The 15,176-nt window shown below is 41.8% G+C and overlaps 1 protein-coding gene across 6 annotated transcripts in view; it reads right to left on the reverse strand.

Moving 5' to 3' along the window:
* Positions 1-15,176, reverse strand: part of atrnl1b (attractin-like 1b) — a 713,064-nt gene that overhangs the window by 634,351 nt on the left and 63,537 nt on the right. For all 6 annotated transcript variants that reach the window (XM_068002149.1, XM_068002150.1, XM_068002151.1 and 3 more), the window contains exons 2-4: positions 9,515-9,598; positions 8,149-8,262; positions 58-186 (exon numbers count right to left, since the gene is read on the reverse strand). In XM_068002149.1, coding sequence (XP_067858250.1) covers positions 58-186; positions 8,149-8,262; positions 9,515-9,598 — 327 coding nt within the window. The remainder of the gene's footprint in view (positions 1-57; positions 187-8,148; positions 8,263-9,514; positions 9,599-15,176) is intronic.

Raw genomic sequence — 15,176 nt, forward strand, 5'->3', positions numbered from 1 at the left:
TCTCCCATTTTGTCACAATGTGCTTAAGTATAAATGCTGTATGTTAATTGTACTTACGAATAAAAAATATTGAATCCAGTTAAGTTATAAGCAGCATCACTAAAAAAGTGCAGCAATGCATAGCCAGACGTGGTAACTACTTCAGGTACAGTCTCATTTCCACGTACCTCTGGAACTATTAAGCCACTGTGGGGAGAATGAAAATAAAGTAGTACATCAAGATCAGCATGCGAGATAATAGCACTATAATTTAATACACATATTCACCAGAAAACACACACTGAAGTATGGCAAAGATACCAATGCTAGAACATTAATCTTGCTCAAGATTAGTGACAAATTGTGGAAAAGCAATTCACATAATTTCAATAATTAATTCAGTAACGCTGAAACACAGTTCATGATAACCTGAAATTCTGACAGAAAAGTAGCTGAAATTTTAAGACATGTAGAACTTTAAAGATGAGTTCTTTTTATATTTTAACACTTCCAGGAACAAAAAAATGTTTAAGACTCAAGTCCTTTAACCTTTTATATATTGAATGTCCTTTGCCCTTTCAAAACATGTCCATGTTCTATTATATCTTTGAATTCACTCATCACTATTGGTGATTTTTTTGTATTTAAAAGTAGCAATAATTTACAGAATTCTTTAAATAAGAAAGCTTTGTGGAACTGAAGCCCACGATATATATAAAAAAAAAATCAGACAAATGAATCATACACTTTCACTACCAACCAAAAGACACAGACTCACTATTATACTGCATTAACCAGAATAAACATTAAGGTCAAGAACCATTGATGCACTCAGTCTTAATAGGTGTGCGATATTGTGCATTTTCTGAACAAAACCCACTAAAGTTGGCAGGAATATATCTTGACTTAATTCTACCCCCCCGTCCCCCTCCAAGCCCGTTACCAACAAAATCTGCTACACAGAAATGAACTAAGCTTAGTACAGAATTCTGAACCGCGTTTTTTTTTTAAATTGCTTATGTACTATGACTGGATGCAAAAGGGACAACTCGAAAGATGCCAAAAAATACCTCATTTTTGTCACATACTGATGTGCCTGCTCTGTATTTCAAAGAATCATATAACACAGAAGGAGGCCTTTCGGTCCATCATGCCTATGTCGGTTCTTTGAAAGAGCTACCAATTAGTCCCACTCCCCTGCTCCTTCCCCTTAGCCCTGCACATTTTTCCTTTTCAAGTGTATATCCAATTCCTTTTTGAAAGTTACTATTGAATTTGCTTCCACCACCCTTTCAGGCAATGCATTCCAGATCATAACATTCCGCTGCATTAAAAAATTTCTTCTCATCTCCCCTCTTTAGCCAAATATCTTAACTGTGTCTTCTGGTTACCAATCCTCCTGCCAGTGGAAACAGTTTCTCCTTATTTACTCTATCAAACATCCTCCTAATGTTGAACACCTCGATTAAATCTCCCTTTAACCTTGCTCTAAAGAGAACAATTCCAGCTTCTCTAGTCTCTCCACATAACTGAAGGGCCTCATCCCTGGTCTGATTCTGGTATAAATCTCCTCTGCACCCTCCAAGGCTTTGACATCCTTCCTAAAATATGGTGCCCAGAATTGGACAATACTCCAGCTGAGGCCTAACCAGTGATTCAGAAATGCGTGGAATAACTTCCTTGCTTTTGCACTCTATAGGGTCGATTTTAGGATGGCTGAGCGGGTCCATTCGTGGTGCTCTGAAAATTGGGGATTCCCAGGGCGGGTCCGGAGCCCGGCTCCAACCTGCCCACTTTCGGGTTAGATGCACACGCAGCCCCCGCATGCAGGACTCCCACTTACTTGGAGCCACAACCCCGGTGTACGGACACATTTACCTACCTTGCGGACCCCCTCAACCGTACATCTTGCGGATGGGGGCCGCCATAGCTGCAGTCATGTCCTCCTCGGATGATGAACAGCATCACCATCCTCGCCGGCCACGTCGTCCACCTCTGACACGTGGTGCTCCACAACAGTGCTGTGACACATTTACCTGCACAGCAGGAGGGAGGGCAACCACAGGAGGTACTACCCTCGCCACAGGGTTCAGCTTCCTGGACCTCTGAGGAGCAGTGCACACGGAGGCTCAGACTCACTCGACATGCAGTTGTGGACATCTGCAGCCTCCTTCATGCCGAGCTGCTCCCAGCTGGCCCTAGCACCATCTTCTTACCTGTCGCTGTCAAAGTCACCACTGCCCTCAACAACTTCCCCTCCGCATCCTTCCAGGGTGCCACCGGGGACACTGTCGGCATCTCTCAGTCGTCTGCACAAAAGAGCCCTGTAAATACACCTACACCCACTCTGCAGAGACACAATGGGTGGCATCAGGTGTGGGTCTTCATAGTGATCCTCAGGAAAGGGAATTATTGCACAAACCAGACAAGATTTACAAAGACATGGCAGTAGTGGTGATAACAAATTTTAATGCGCTTGGCAAAACAAAAAACTAAATGAAAAACATGACATTGTCATACACCCTTGTGCATCCCCTTTGTGCTCACAAAACCTTAGCCTTAGGTTTACGGGAACCCCTACGTGGTGCTACTACTGTGGCTTCAGCAGAGGTAGTGGCAGGTTGCTCTTGTCCATGCCCTGACCAATTAGATGCTTTGCACAGATGCCCTCTGGGTTTCAGTGCCCGTGAGGACCCCTCCAAAGACTGCTCCACCTACACCTGTGCAGGGGCAGACTCGACCACCTAGGAGGAGGCAGCATTGCGGGTACTGGTTGAGGGGGGCAACAGGTGAGATGTGGAAGCACTTTGAATGGCGTCCCCACTTCCATGTCCACTTTAGTCATCATCCCTCTCCTGGGCCTTCTGGCATCTCTTCTCCTATCAAGGCAAAAGACAGGTGTGATAGTGACCCGCTGCATGCATTGGTGTGGGTGGGAGTGACCATGAGGGAGATGCATGGGAGGGTGCGTGTGAATCATTACCACGCAACCCAATCCTCATACAATCTCGTGGCTGTGTTCCAATGGGAACTGGGGCGGTGAGTAAGTGCAGGCAAGGTGAGGATGATGGTTGAGTGGATGTGAGGAATGATGCGAGAGCCTTGTGGTGGTGGTGGTAGTGCAGAAGGAGTTGGGTGATGGTGGAGGTGATGTGGAAGACTGAGTATGGGAGAATGCGTAAGTATACTCATTTTGGCTGACCTGGTTAGGTCATTAAAGCGCTTCCTGCACTGGACCCAGGTTCGGGAGATGTTACTGCTGCTGCTGACCTCCTCCGCCACCTCGAGCCAGACCTTCTTGGTGGCAGATGCAGGTCATTTCCTCCCGTCCGCTGGGAAAAACGTTTCCCTCCTCCTCCTGACCCCATCGAACAGCACCTGGAGTGAGGAGTCTGAGAACCTTGGAGCAGCCTTGCCTCTGGGCTGCTCTATGCTGCCAATTTGGTTCTTTGCTGCAGGAGGAGCATTGGAGGACTGCTCCTTTAAATGGGGCTCCTCCTGCTGACAGCCTGTGATGCAGGTGCGCAGTGCACCTGCCATGCAGGTCTGGAACGGGAAACCCGGAAACATGCGCAAGTACCTTCAATTAGGCTGCGATCACGTGCGGAACACCCTGAATTCACTGGGCACGTTACCCACGCGCCCAGTCAACGCCCTCCGCCAACCTGCCTCCCTCCTAATGTCAGGCCCTATGCCTCTAATTATAAAGCCAATGATCCTATATGCTCTTTTTTTTTAAAAAAAGCTTCAACTTGTCCTGCCACCTTCAAAGATTTGTGAATGTGAACCCCCAAGGTCTCTATCTGCTCTTGTACCCCCTTTAAATTCGTACCATTTAATTTATATTGCCTCTCCTCATTCTTCCACCCAAAATGAATCACTCGCCACGAAATTTCAACTGCCACGTGTCTGCTCATTTCACCAGTTTATCTATGTTTTCCTGAAGTCTGTTACCATCCACTTCACTGTTTACTACATTTCCAAATTTTGTATCATCTGCAAACGTTGAAATTCTGCCCTCTATACCCAAGTCCAGGTTTTATATATATATATTGTCTCGGCCAATTTCGTATCCACGCTGCCACTGCCCCTATAATCCCATGGGCTTAAATTTTACTGACAAGTCGATTATGTGGCACTTTATCAAACAGCTTTTGAAAGTCCATATACACAACATCAACTGCATTATCTTCATCAACCTCCTCCATTATTTCTTGAAGAACTCAATCAAGTTTGTCAGACACAATTTGCCTTCAACAAATCAGTGTTGGCAATCATTTATTAACCCAGAAAATGCTGGAGACACTCAGCAAGTCAGGCAGCATCTGTGGAGGAAGAAACAGTTAACGTTTCAGGTCGAAGGCCTTTCTTCAGACCTGAAACGTTAACTCTTTTTCTTTCTCCACAGATGCTGCCTTAGTTGCTGAGCTTCTCCAGCATTTTCTGTTTTTATTAGATTTCCAGCATCCACGGTATTTCGCTGTTCATTTATTAACCTATGTTTTTTCCAAGTGACAATTCATTTTGTCCCAGATTATGGTCTCTAGAAGTATCCCCACTGCAGACGTCAGGCTAACTGGCCTGTAGTTACCATGTATATCCCTCTCCCATTTTTTCAACAGGGGTGTAACATGTGTAACACCCTCCAGGCCTCTGGCACCACTCCCATATCCAAGGAGGATTTAAAGATTGGGGCCAGAGCCGACACAATTTCCACTCTTACTTCCCTCAGCAACTTAGGATGTATCCCATCTGGACCAGGTGACTTTACTACCTTGAGTGCTGTCAATCTTTTAAGTACCTCCTCTATCTATTTTTATCCTATCCAATTTCTCTACTCCCTCCTCCTTTACTGAGATTGGCAGCATCCTCTTTTGAAGTCAGATACAAAAAGTACTCATTCAGTACCCCAGTCATGCCCTTTGCCTCCAAAACATGATTTCCTTTTTGGTCTCTAATCAGCCTCACTCTTTCTTTGACTATCCTTTTACACTTTATAAGTTTATAAAAGACTTGTGTTCCCTTTTATGTTACCCACTAATCTTCTCTCCTACAATCCCTTTGCCCCTCGTTTCCTATTTCAATTCTCTTGTTAACTCTGTATTCTGTTCAATTCTCCACTGAATTATGAACCTGACATTTATCGTAAACTTCCTTTTTGTGTTTCATTTTAATCTCAATTTCTTTAGTCATCCAGGGAGCCCTAGCTTTGGATGCCCCTCCTTTCCTCCTCATGGGAGGATGTTTAGTCTGCACCCAAACTCTCTCGTTGCTCATGTACTGTTTTACCTGCCAATCTTTGTTCCAAACCCAGCTACACCAGATTCCTTTTCAACTCAGACACTAGCTCTCTTCCAGTCAAGTGTCTTCATCTTTGATTGTTCTTTGTCCCTTTCCATAAACCTAATGGAAGTGATCACTGTTTCCCAGATGCTCTCACTAAAACATGCTTCACTTGCCCCACTTCATATTCAGATATACATATTTAAAACAGTGATATAATAAAACCGCTCACATTCCTAGTTTACAACACTACTGCACTTTATATCACCAGGACAAATCTCCCAATGCAACTCAAATGTTTCAGATTGTGCATGACAGCCCAGTTTCATCATTGAGAAACCACACTGTCCTGTTTACCCGGTAATGCTGTTGAATTTTCTGTATTTATTGCTACTCAAGCACTGCACATGTGCACCAATATGAAAGCTCATTCAGTAGAGTCACAGCATAATCACAGCACCGCATACCGGTGTCTGTGGCGAGGTGGGATTTTGGCAAGTTCAATACTAGCATAAAGCAGCCAGCATCTCCTTGAAAAGAAACAGCTGACAGTTTAGCAGGAAAAGGAAACCTATAGGTAAACTGAGAAAAAAGTGGTTCCAGAATATCAAAAAAAGGCAACAAAACAAAAAAAAACCTTCACTCGTCAGGGAGAAATAAAGTGCAAAAATGAGATCAAAATATCAAACCAAAATAGAAACTGAGAAGCGACAAAAGGAAACGCGCAATCATTAACTTGTTTTGCAGTTCAACATTCACTAGCACGATGCATTCCTCTCCCCTGACTCTGGGTGACACTGCTCTCAACATTTCCAACATCTCCTAGTCACAAAACGAGTGGGTTATATTGCTATGTATTGAGGAGCTACCAATCACAGGCGTCTGTTTCTCAGACTCACAGGAGGAGTGGGGGGATTTTAACCCCCAAGAACGGGTGGGTTGGTGGCGGGTGGATGCTTTAAATAATTGATTTTTCGAGCACGACCGCAACCCGGCTCCAACGGAGGCATTAATTAGGTCTTTTTAAATTGAATTTCACAATCCTTTAAATTTAAACATCTCCAGCGCAGGTTTCCCGCGGCTTGTGAATCTCACCAATGAAAAGGAGGCAAGAGGGGCTGGATCATGAGGTAAGTGCCTTTATTACACTGCTTGTGGGCCAGGAGAATAGTAGTGTTTCCTCCAGGCCCAACAAGCTCAACTGCTGCAATCAGACCTCCAATTGGCCAAGCCCCCCACTCCCCGATGTCCAAGATCACCCCCCCATCCCTCAGACAATGTTCAACCCCAACCTCTAACTGCACAAATTATAAATATTTTCCCACCTTCCAGCATCTGCTTGTAGTGATCTCCCTCCTGGCATCTATCTACTCCCTGCCTGCTTTCCCATCCCACAGGCAGCCTACCCACAATCAAGCGGGAAGCCTTAGTAAAATTTTAAAGCAGGCCCTACCATTAAATTCGGTCGGACCTGCGGGAAACCTTTACTTCTGGGTTTTCCGTCTTCAAACCCCTCTCCTTCTCCCACCCCTGCTCTCTTCCTGGCTCCAAGCTAATATTGGGGCCACAGTGTAACATTTTCTGAACTACAACAATGCAGAGCAAACATGTTTCATACCAGCTGAAATGATAAAATGAGTCACAGTTTTTAAAAAGAAAAACAAAACAATTGGCCCTGATTTTGACCATTTGTCCTCAATTGCTTAGTGCTCATGTGGAGAGGCTGTTTCAAGACCCAGAAAAGGAAGATTAGAAAAGCATACAAGAACACAGTACCTGTTGCACATGAATTTTAAATATACAAAGAAGTGTTCAGATTTGAAGGGAGAGGGAATTATATAGGTTAACTTTGGTACATTCATTAACTCTCACATTAGTTTCTGAAACTGACAGTTTTTACAAATGTAAAGCAGCATTTTTAACATTCACGTGCAAATGTTGATCTCTCTCCATCGTCATCACAATATAAGTTGAGTAGAAGCAGAGACAGTAATGAAACCGCTATGCAACTATCAAACTAATTAAAACAGAACAAAACACTGCAATTATGACATTTATTTTGCCTAGAAGAATTGTATAGGACCAAGATCCACTCGAGTACCAAAGCATAACTTCAATACCTTAGTCAAAAAATTAATTGAAGATCTCACTTCAGTGTTGAGAAAGAAGGAATGCCTAAGTCTCATATTTCTCTACGTTGCAATGTTCAATATTATAAACTAACAAAATATACAACAGAAAATACACAAGTTTTGAAAGTGACAAACGCCAGGACATCAGTTTGCAATGTTTCTCCTTCCACTCTTCTGTTTAATAGTTTTTTTTTAAATACATACAGGCTTTCAATAAAAACATTAAATTGCCTCCCATATTCCAATGAGATAACCTGTTTTATTGATGTCGGTTTAGGGATAAATACAGGCCAGGACACAAGGATAATTCCCTGCTCCTCTTTAAATAGTGTCAGGGGATCTTTATATTCACCTTGGGGGGAGGGGGGGGGGGTGCAGGTGAGACTTTGGTCTAACATCTCATCCAAAAGACAGCACCTCCAACAGTGTAGCAACCCCTCTGTGCAGCAGTGAAACGTCAGCCTTGATTAAGTGCTCAAGTTCCTGAAGTTGGACTTAAACCCATAATCTTCTGACTCAAAAGGTGAGTGTTACCACTGAGCAAAGGTATTAATCCATTTAAAATAACAGAGGAATGTCAAGCATGTTGAGCATTCATACACTAATACTGCAAACAATCTAGGTTTAAAAAAGTTAATGCTATGCTACAACACTGTTCAATGTGTTAAAACTGGAAAACGGCACAAAATTTACAGCAGCTCACATATCAAGTGAGCCATCTTAGATCTAATACAATAAAGTTCTTCAAACTTACCTGAATACAGCTATCAAAGGTGCATATATTGAATCGCCATCATATACATACATATGGTCCCAGCTACATTCTGTGGCAAAGTGGTTAAACCTTAACCTTAATACTGCATTTGGACTACAAAAGAAAAAGAATTATTTGTTTTAAAAGTGAGAATTTTGCAGTCGTTCAGCACAATGCCTGATTTCAAAGATTTTTTTTAAACAATTATGATTACTACCTCCACCAATTCATCCCCAAAGCCCTTCTGTATTCTAGGATGCATGCCATCTAAGCCAGATCACTTTTCTACTTTTAGGTCTTATTAATTTTTTAATAGTTTCCTTTTACATATTTATCTCCAGTAGTGACTGTTCCCTATCCTCTTCAGTTAATCCAATAATCCCACTTTTACCTTCCTCTGTAAAAACTGAAGCAAAATATTCAAACATCACCATTTCTTCATCTACAAGAGGACCTCTATCTCTAAATGGTCCCAAACCTTCTGAGATTATCCTTTTACTTATGCACTCATTTTGATATTCATTTTATGTTGACAGGCAGTTTTCATTCATAACTCTCAACCTTCTTAATCTCCCTTTTGCTTCATATCTATTTTATATTTCTCAGTTTTCTCTTGTACTATTCTCCCTCTACTTATCATATGCCTCCTCTTAAACCGCATTTCTATTCTAATCTATTTATCCAAGGATTGCCTGCCTCAGACACACCATTACTCCTAGTCAAAATGTATTTAACCTGTACCCTAGCCATCTCATATCAAGTACTTCCCAGCCACTGTGTTGTTTGATCTGCCATTTTTCTACCCATCTCTTTGAGCCTGGTAAGTGAACTCATTTCCATTCAAACACCTTCATCTTTGACTCCTCTTTTTAATCTATTTTCAATATGAATCCAACTAGGTTATGGTCACTATTTCCCAGTTGAGAGAAAATTGTATACTTTATTCCCCTTAGATTTTTACGCTTGTGAAAATTGAACAAATGGATGTAAACGGAGTAAGAATTTTCAGTGCATTTTATTCTATGCACTACATACCTAATTATGAATTTCTCAATTTAAATTCAACGTAATTCCAATCCACATTACTTTCAGCACAAATTCCTTTGCTTAAAAGGCTGCCAATTGAGAAATCTACTTCTACCTGAAAACTGCATTTTAAGAACAAACTATTTAAAGAGACCAAAACAAACTGCAAGTATTTAAAATATGTATAAGTTGCCACTGATCGAGATCACCCATGAAAAACTCAAAGTATTTTCACCAAGCTAATTAAAATCATTGTATCAAAATCAGGATTAATGCCTCCCCAAACTTTGAACTATTTGATGCATTTTAAAAATCAATTTTGGAATAAAGACATACTTACTATCCTTCAATTAACCATGTACATTTAGTTTTATATTTATAATTTATTGGTCCATCTGTTAAATATCCTGACGGTTCTGTTAATCTGAAAAACACAAAAAATGTAGCATTAATATAAAGGAATGACTAAAAACATCATAAATAACATGCAACACATACACACATCTGGATGGTCTGACTTATACAGGTCTGCTGAAACCAAGTACATGAACTACATCCACTCATTTGTGGTTAATCGTTGATATCAATAAAGCTTCACAGACAATAGTAACCTTACTGCATTTCTACTATCACAGCTGAAGTTATATACTTGCAATACTGGAAGAATACACCAATAGTTTTTCTCTCATGGAATTAACTGTGATCACTACTTCTAAATGTAAGCATTTGGGCAACTGTGGTGTCAGAATTTATTTTAATGTCGCTTAAATAGCAAGGCAAATTTCTGCAGAGAGATTATTTCTGAATGCAAACTGAAATTCACTAAGGCAAGTACAATATTATGAATTAAAAACAGAAAATGCTGGAAATACTCAGCAGGTCAAGCAACATCTGTGGAGAGAGAAACAGAGTTAATGTTTCAGGTCGATGACCCTTCGTCAGAACAGACCTGACATGTTAACTCTTTCTCCCTCCACGGATGCTACCTGACCTGCTGAGTGTTACCAGCATTTTCTGTTTTTAGTTCAGATTTCCAGCAGCCGCAGTATTTTGCTTTTGTTACAATATTATGAACATCTGTTTACACTCTAGCACCTTCAAAGGCCATTTGTCCAGTTTTTGCTTTGAGTAATTATTCACACATATCAAAGCAAGGGATGTCAGTGCTCAGGAATGGAACATTTATAAGTTTAGACACCCACTGTCAACATCAAATATTCCCAGATCAAGTATGGAATGGGCCAGATGCCAAGAAAAGCTCGTAGCACTCCAAACAATGTCCTTTAACCCTCCCATGAAAGCACTCCCACTGCGCCATTACAACATTTCATTTGTCACTCCCCATGTCCTTGTGGAACTCTCCAAGGCAAGACAGACAGTTTAATGCCAATTTCGGCACAGTTCCATGTAATGGGCCCACACCCATTAAGAACTGGGTGGAGGCTACCTCAAATTTGTTTCACTTAGAACCGTACCATAAGATTTGTACTCATTTTCAACTCATAGCTTGACTCACCTATATTTGCGTAATATTCTATAGCCATAAGTCCCCACCCACACACTACATTACTGCTTGCTCACCATCCCTTCTGACAAATCAGACCCCATTCAGCCAGAACACCAACAACTTCCATTTATATAGCACCTTTAACATAGTAAAACATCCCAAGGCGCTTCACAGAAGCGTTATCAAACATGACACCGAGCCACATAAAGGAGATATTAGGTCAATTGAAAGGTAGGTTTTAAAAGGAGCCTCTTAAAAAGGAGGAGAGGTAGTGAGACGCAGGAGGTAGAGAGGCGGGAAGGTTTACCGAGGGAATTACAGACCTTAGGGTCTAGGCAGCTGAAGGCATGGCCGCCAATGGTAGAGCGATTAAAATCAGGGATGCGCAGAGCTCTGAGGGTTCGAGGGTTGGAGGAGGTTACTGAGATAGGGAGGGGCGAAGCTATGGAGGGATTTGAAAACAAGGATGAGAATTTTAAAATTGAGGTGCTGTCAGACCAGGAACCAAAGTAGGTCAGCGAGCACAGGGATGATGGATTAGCAGAACTTGGTGCGAGTTAGGACACGGGCAGCAGAGTTCATGGAGGGTGGAAGAAGTGAGGCCAGTCAGGAAAGTTTTGGTATAGCCAAATCTAGTGATAACAAAGGCATGGATGAGGGTCTCAGCAGCAGATGAGCTGAGGCAGGGGCTGAGACGGGCGACGTTACAGAGGTGGAAGTAGGTGATCTTGGTGACAGGTAGCTACGTGGTCAGAAGTTCATCTCATGGTCAAATAGGACGCCATGGTTGCAAATGGTCTGGTTCAGCCTCAGACAGTGGCCAGGGATAGGGATGGATTCACTGGATAGGGAATGGAGTTTGTGGCGGGGACTGAAGACAATGGCTTCGGTCTTCCCAATATTAAGTTGGAGGAAATTTTTGCTCATCCACTATTGGATGTCAGACAAGCAGTGTGACAAATCAGACTGTGGAGGAGTCGAGAGAGGTGGTGGTGAGGTAGAGCTACTGTCATCAGCGTACATGTGGAACATGATGTGTTTTCAGATGTCATCGTCAAGGGGCAGCATGTATGATGAGAAATAAAGAGGCCAAGGATAGATCCTTGTGGAACTCCAGATGTGACAGTGTGGGAGCAGGAAAAGAAGCCATTGCAGGTGCTTTTCTGGCTACGACTGGATGGATAAGAATGAAATTCTAATTTAGGTGTCACCGATTATTGCCTTCATTGTCATTTGAGAGGCAGCCAGGTTGTCATGACTCCTCAAGGGAAACAACACTGACTGTTTCTAAAATGCATAGAATAATAAATAGCTGACGTACAGTCTGTTAGCAGTGAACAAGACTGACCCCTGGACCATGTAAACACACACTAGACATTAATTATCTACCTTTCAAAGCAAACTGTCTGTTGCGGAGTTCAGATAGCTTGTTAATGACAGCAACTCAAGAAGAAAGAAAAAGATAAAGTAAAAATGAATTCAATATTGGGTCTTGAAACAGCTTTCATTGTCATACCTGGCAGCTGATGTCTAATGAAAGCAAGATTCAAATCAGTATTGAAAAGAATGCTTTAAATCATTCTGAGCTGTAATGGAAAAAAAGCAATACTTTCACTTTGGGCAATGGAAGGCAATATCTATTGCAGATTCAGTGATGCTTTTGATTTGTAGCTACTTCCAAGTGTATTATTCATAGGGAGGCATCAAGTGACTACTTCTAAATATACTACTTTTGTGCATTATAGTACATCTAGCTCAATGGTGAGTCACCCATCCACAGTGTGCAAAATTGAGACAACAGAACTTTAATCGACAAAACTAGTGAATTCAAAACCCCCGTTGCCAAGAGGAAAATTTCACACCGCTCAACAGTCGCTTTACTTCAACCGTGCACAGAGTACGGAGGATAGCTGCCAAATCTGAACCCTTGCATTAAAATGGATCTAGTGGTAGACAGAGATGGGGGAACTTGCACATAGAATCATAGAAGTTTACAACATGGAAACAGGCCCTTCGGCCCAACATGTCCATGTCGCCCAGTTTATACCACTAAGCTAGTCCCAATTGCCTGCACTTGGCCCATATCCCTCTATACCCATCTTACCCATGTAACTGTCCAAATGCTTTTTAAAAGACAAAATTGTACCCGCCTCTACTACTGCCTCTGGCAGCTCATTCCAGACACTCACCACCCTTTGAGTGAAAAAATTGCCCCTCTGGACCCTTTTGTATCTCTCCCCTCTCACCTTAAATCTATGCCCCCTCGTTATAGACTCCCCTACCTTTGGGAAAAGATTTTGACTATCGACCTTATCTATGCCCCTCATTATTTTATAGACTTCTATAAGATCACCCCTAAACCTCCTACTCTCCAGGGAAAAAAGTCTCAGTCTATCCAACCTCTCCCGAAAAGTCAAACCATCAAGTCCCGGTAACATCGCCTTTTTGAACTCAGGGAGGTACCAGTCTGTCTAAATAAAATATTGAATCATTTTATATCTGCACCACACAAATGTTGACATAAATTAAATTCTCAAATTTAGGAGGTGCAAAACTTAGATAATCTCAAGTATCTTGCAAAGCTTTGCCTTCATTGAGAAATTCAAAGAGGGGGAAAAAAAAAAAAATCCAACTCTACAAGTGCACTCCTTCTCCAACCAAGTTTCTTCTACATTAAAATTAAACTTTAATCAATATTCCATTTGGGTAGGGAAGCAACCTTGAGATGGATATAAATTGGTCTAATCCTCAACAGTGAGAGAGTTAGGGGCCATATATGTTTGCATCTATAGCTCTGCTCATTTATTTAGACATACAAGGGTACATTTTAAATATTGTGGCCAACCAGTGGAGCAGCTGCCCACTTGATCACGACAGCGGGAGGCCTGTCCATTTTGAAGGCAGGACTTTATTACCATACCGACAGCAACGTATGGGTGCCCCGCTGCTGCTCCCCATTCCCAGGCTAACGCAATATTGGGCAGCTCAGAGCCAGCCAGCAGGAAGGTAAATCCAGGATGGGAAGCTGGGGTGGCAGTGACCCACGTTATTCTTGAAAAGCCTGGAGGAGTTTTCCTGCTCCTCCATAATTAACTTTAACATTTATCTTTTTGGGCCTCTTCTGCTGTACTGCCAGGTTTTACTGAGAAGTGTATCCATGGTGCACACTCCGCCCAAAAGGCCATTAAAATTGCATCAAGAGCCTACGTGCGTCATTGGACTCCAATTTGTCTAGATTAGTGAGGCTCTCGTCTGATTCAGATGGACGCCTCGGCTGCCCAGTGAAAAGCTCCAGGAAAAATGGCGGCAGAGCGGGAACCGGGAAGTACATCTAACCCCTCCTTTTTCACTGTGCTACAGCCCCAGACAGAGGGAGTTAAAATCACCCGCAATATTTCAATGCTTATGAAAAACAAGTAATTACACACAATACTGAAATATGACTTGGCAGAAAAATAAAAGATTCCTTTCAGTCTGGCTCATCTTTGGTTAATTTGATGCATACCACAAAACTAAGGAAAATAAGCTGCACGCAGCAGCAGCTCCATTCTCTGTCAATTTTCACAGGATGTACACTTGCACAAGACTGCCTCATTGCACAGCCTGGTAACACCTTCTGCCTAACATAAATAAAACTCCCAGCCCAAGATTGAATTCAATTTGCATTATTTGTATGGTGGTTGCCTTCATTCCCATGCCTAGGGTATCGCTACATTGAAGGTGTAAGATCAAAGCTTGAGGGCTCTCTTATCTGCCATTGTCCTTTGTCCACTGAGAAGACTGATTCTGCTGCAATAAAACATTTTAAAAGTTACTTAACATTGAAGCGGTCTTAGAGTTCACCAACATGGAGGCAGGCAAGAAAATAGGACCTTAGCTACCATTACTCTTTTCTAAAGAGCAGATAACCCATCCTCTCCTCTGTAGGTAAATGATATGTGGTGGCCTAAAACAGGGAGGGTACAATATGACTAAATTGCATGAGAATGAAGAGACTTCACCAGTGACAAATAAACCTCCTATAGTGAGAATTTCTACAGCATTTGTATTAAATTGCATGCAAGGTTGGTTACCAAAAATTGGTCTACACTACAGCATATGAACACAGTTTTGTAGCACAGTATATTAGATACTGGTAAATAAATTACAAGTTTGGTGACTGCCCAATATGTAATTTTTAAAATGATAATGTACATTTGCATAAAAGCTTTCAAAGCAAAAATGTGCACATGATAGCAGCAATTAAGTAATCAGGTCACACTAGTACCTTTAAAAACAGTTGAAAGCAGAGGTCTAATGGGAAAGCAGCAAATAGAAGACTGACAGATTGTAGTTTGTTTTATGAGAAAGGAATTTGCGAAGAAAGTGCCACTTAGGACTGCCCTAATGGCTTGGTTTGTCCAGCTTTTTTTTAAAAAAATCAATCAAGTGCACTGGAAGGTTAGCCTTTATCCAAGAATGGATTTAGCATAGGTATCTTGCGTAATGAATGATA

The sequence above is a fragment of the Heptranchias perlo genome, chromosome 21 (assembly GCF_035084215.1).
Source record: "Heptranchias perlo isolate sHepPer1 chromosome 21, sHepPer1.hap1, whole genome shotgun sequence".
Classification (NCBI taxonomy): domain Eukaryota; kingdom Metazoa; phylum Chordata; class Chondrichthyes; order Hexanchiformes; family Hexanchidae; genus Heptranchias; species Heptranchias perlo.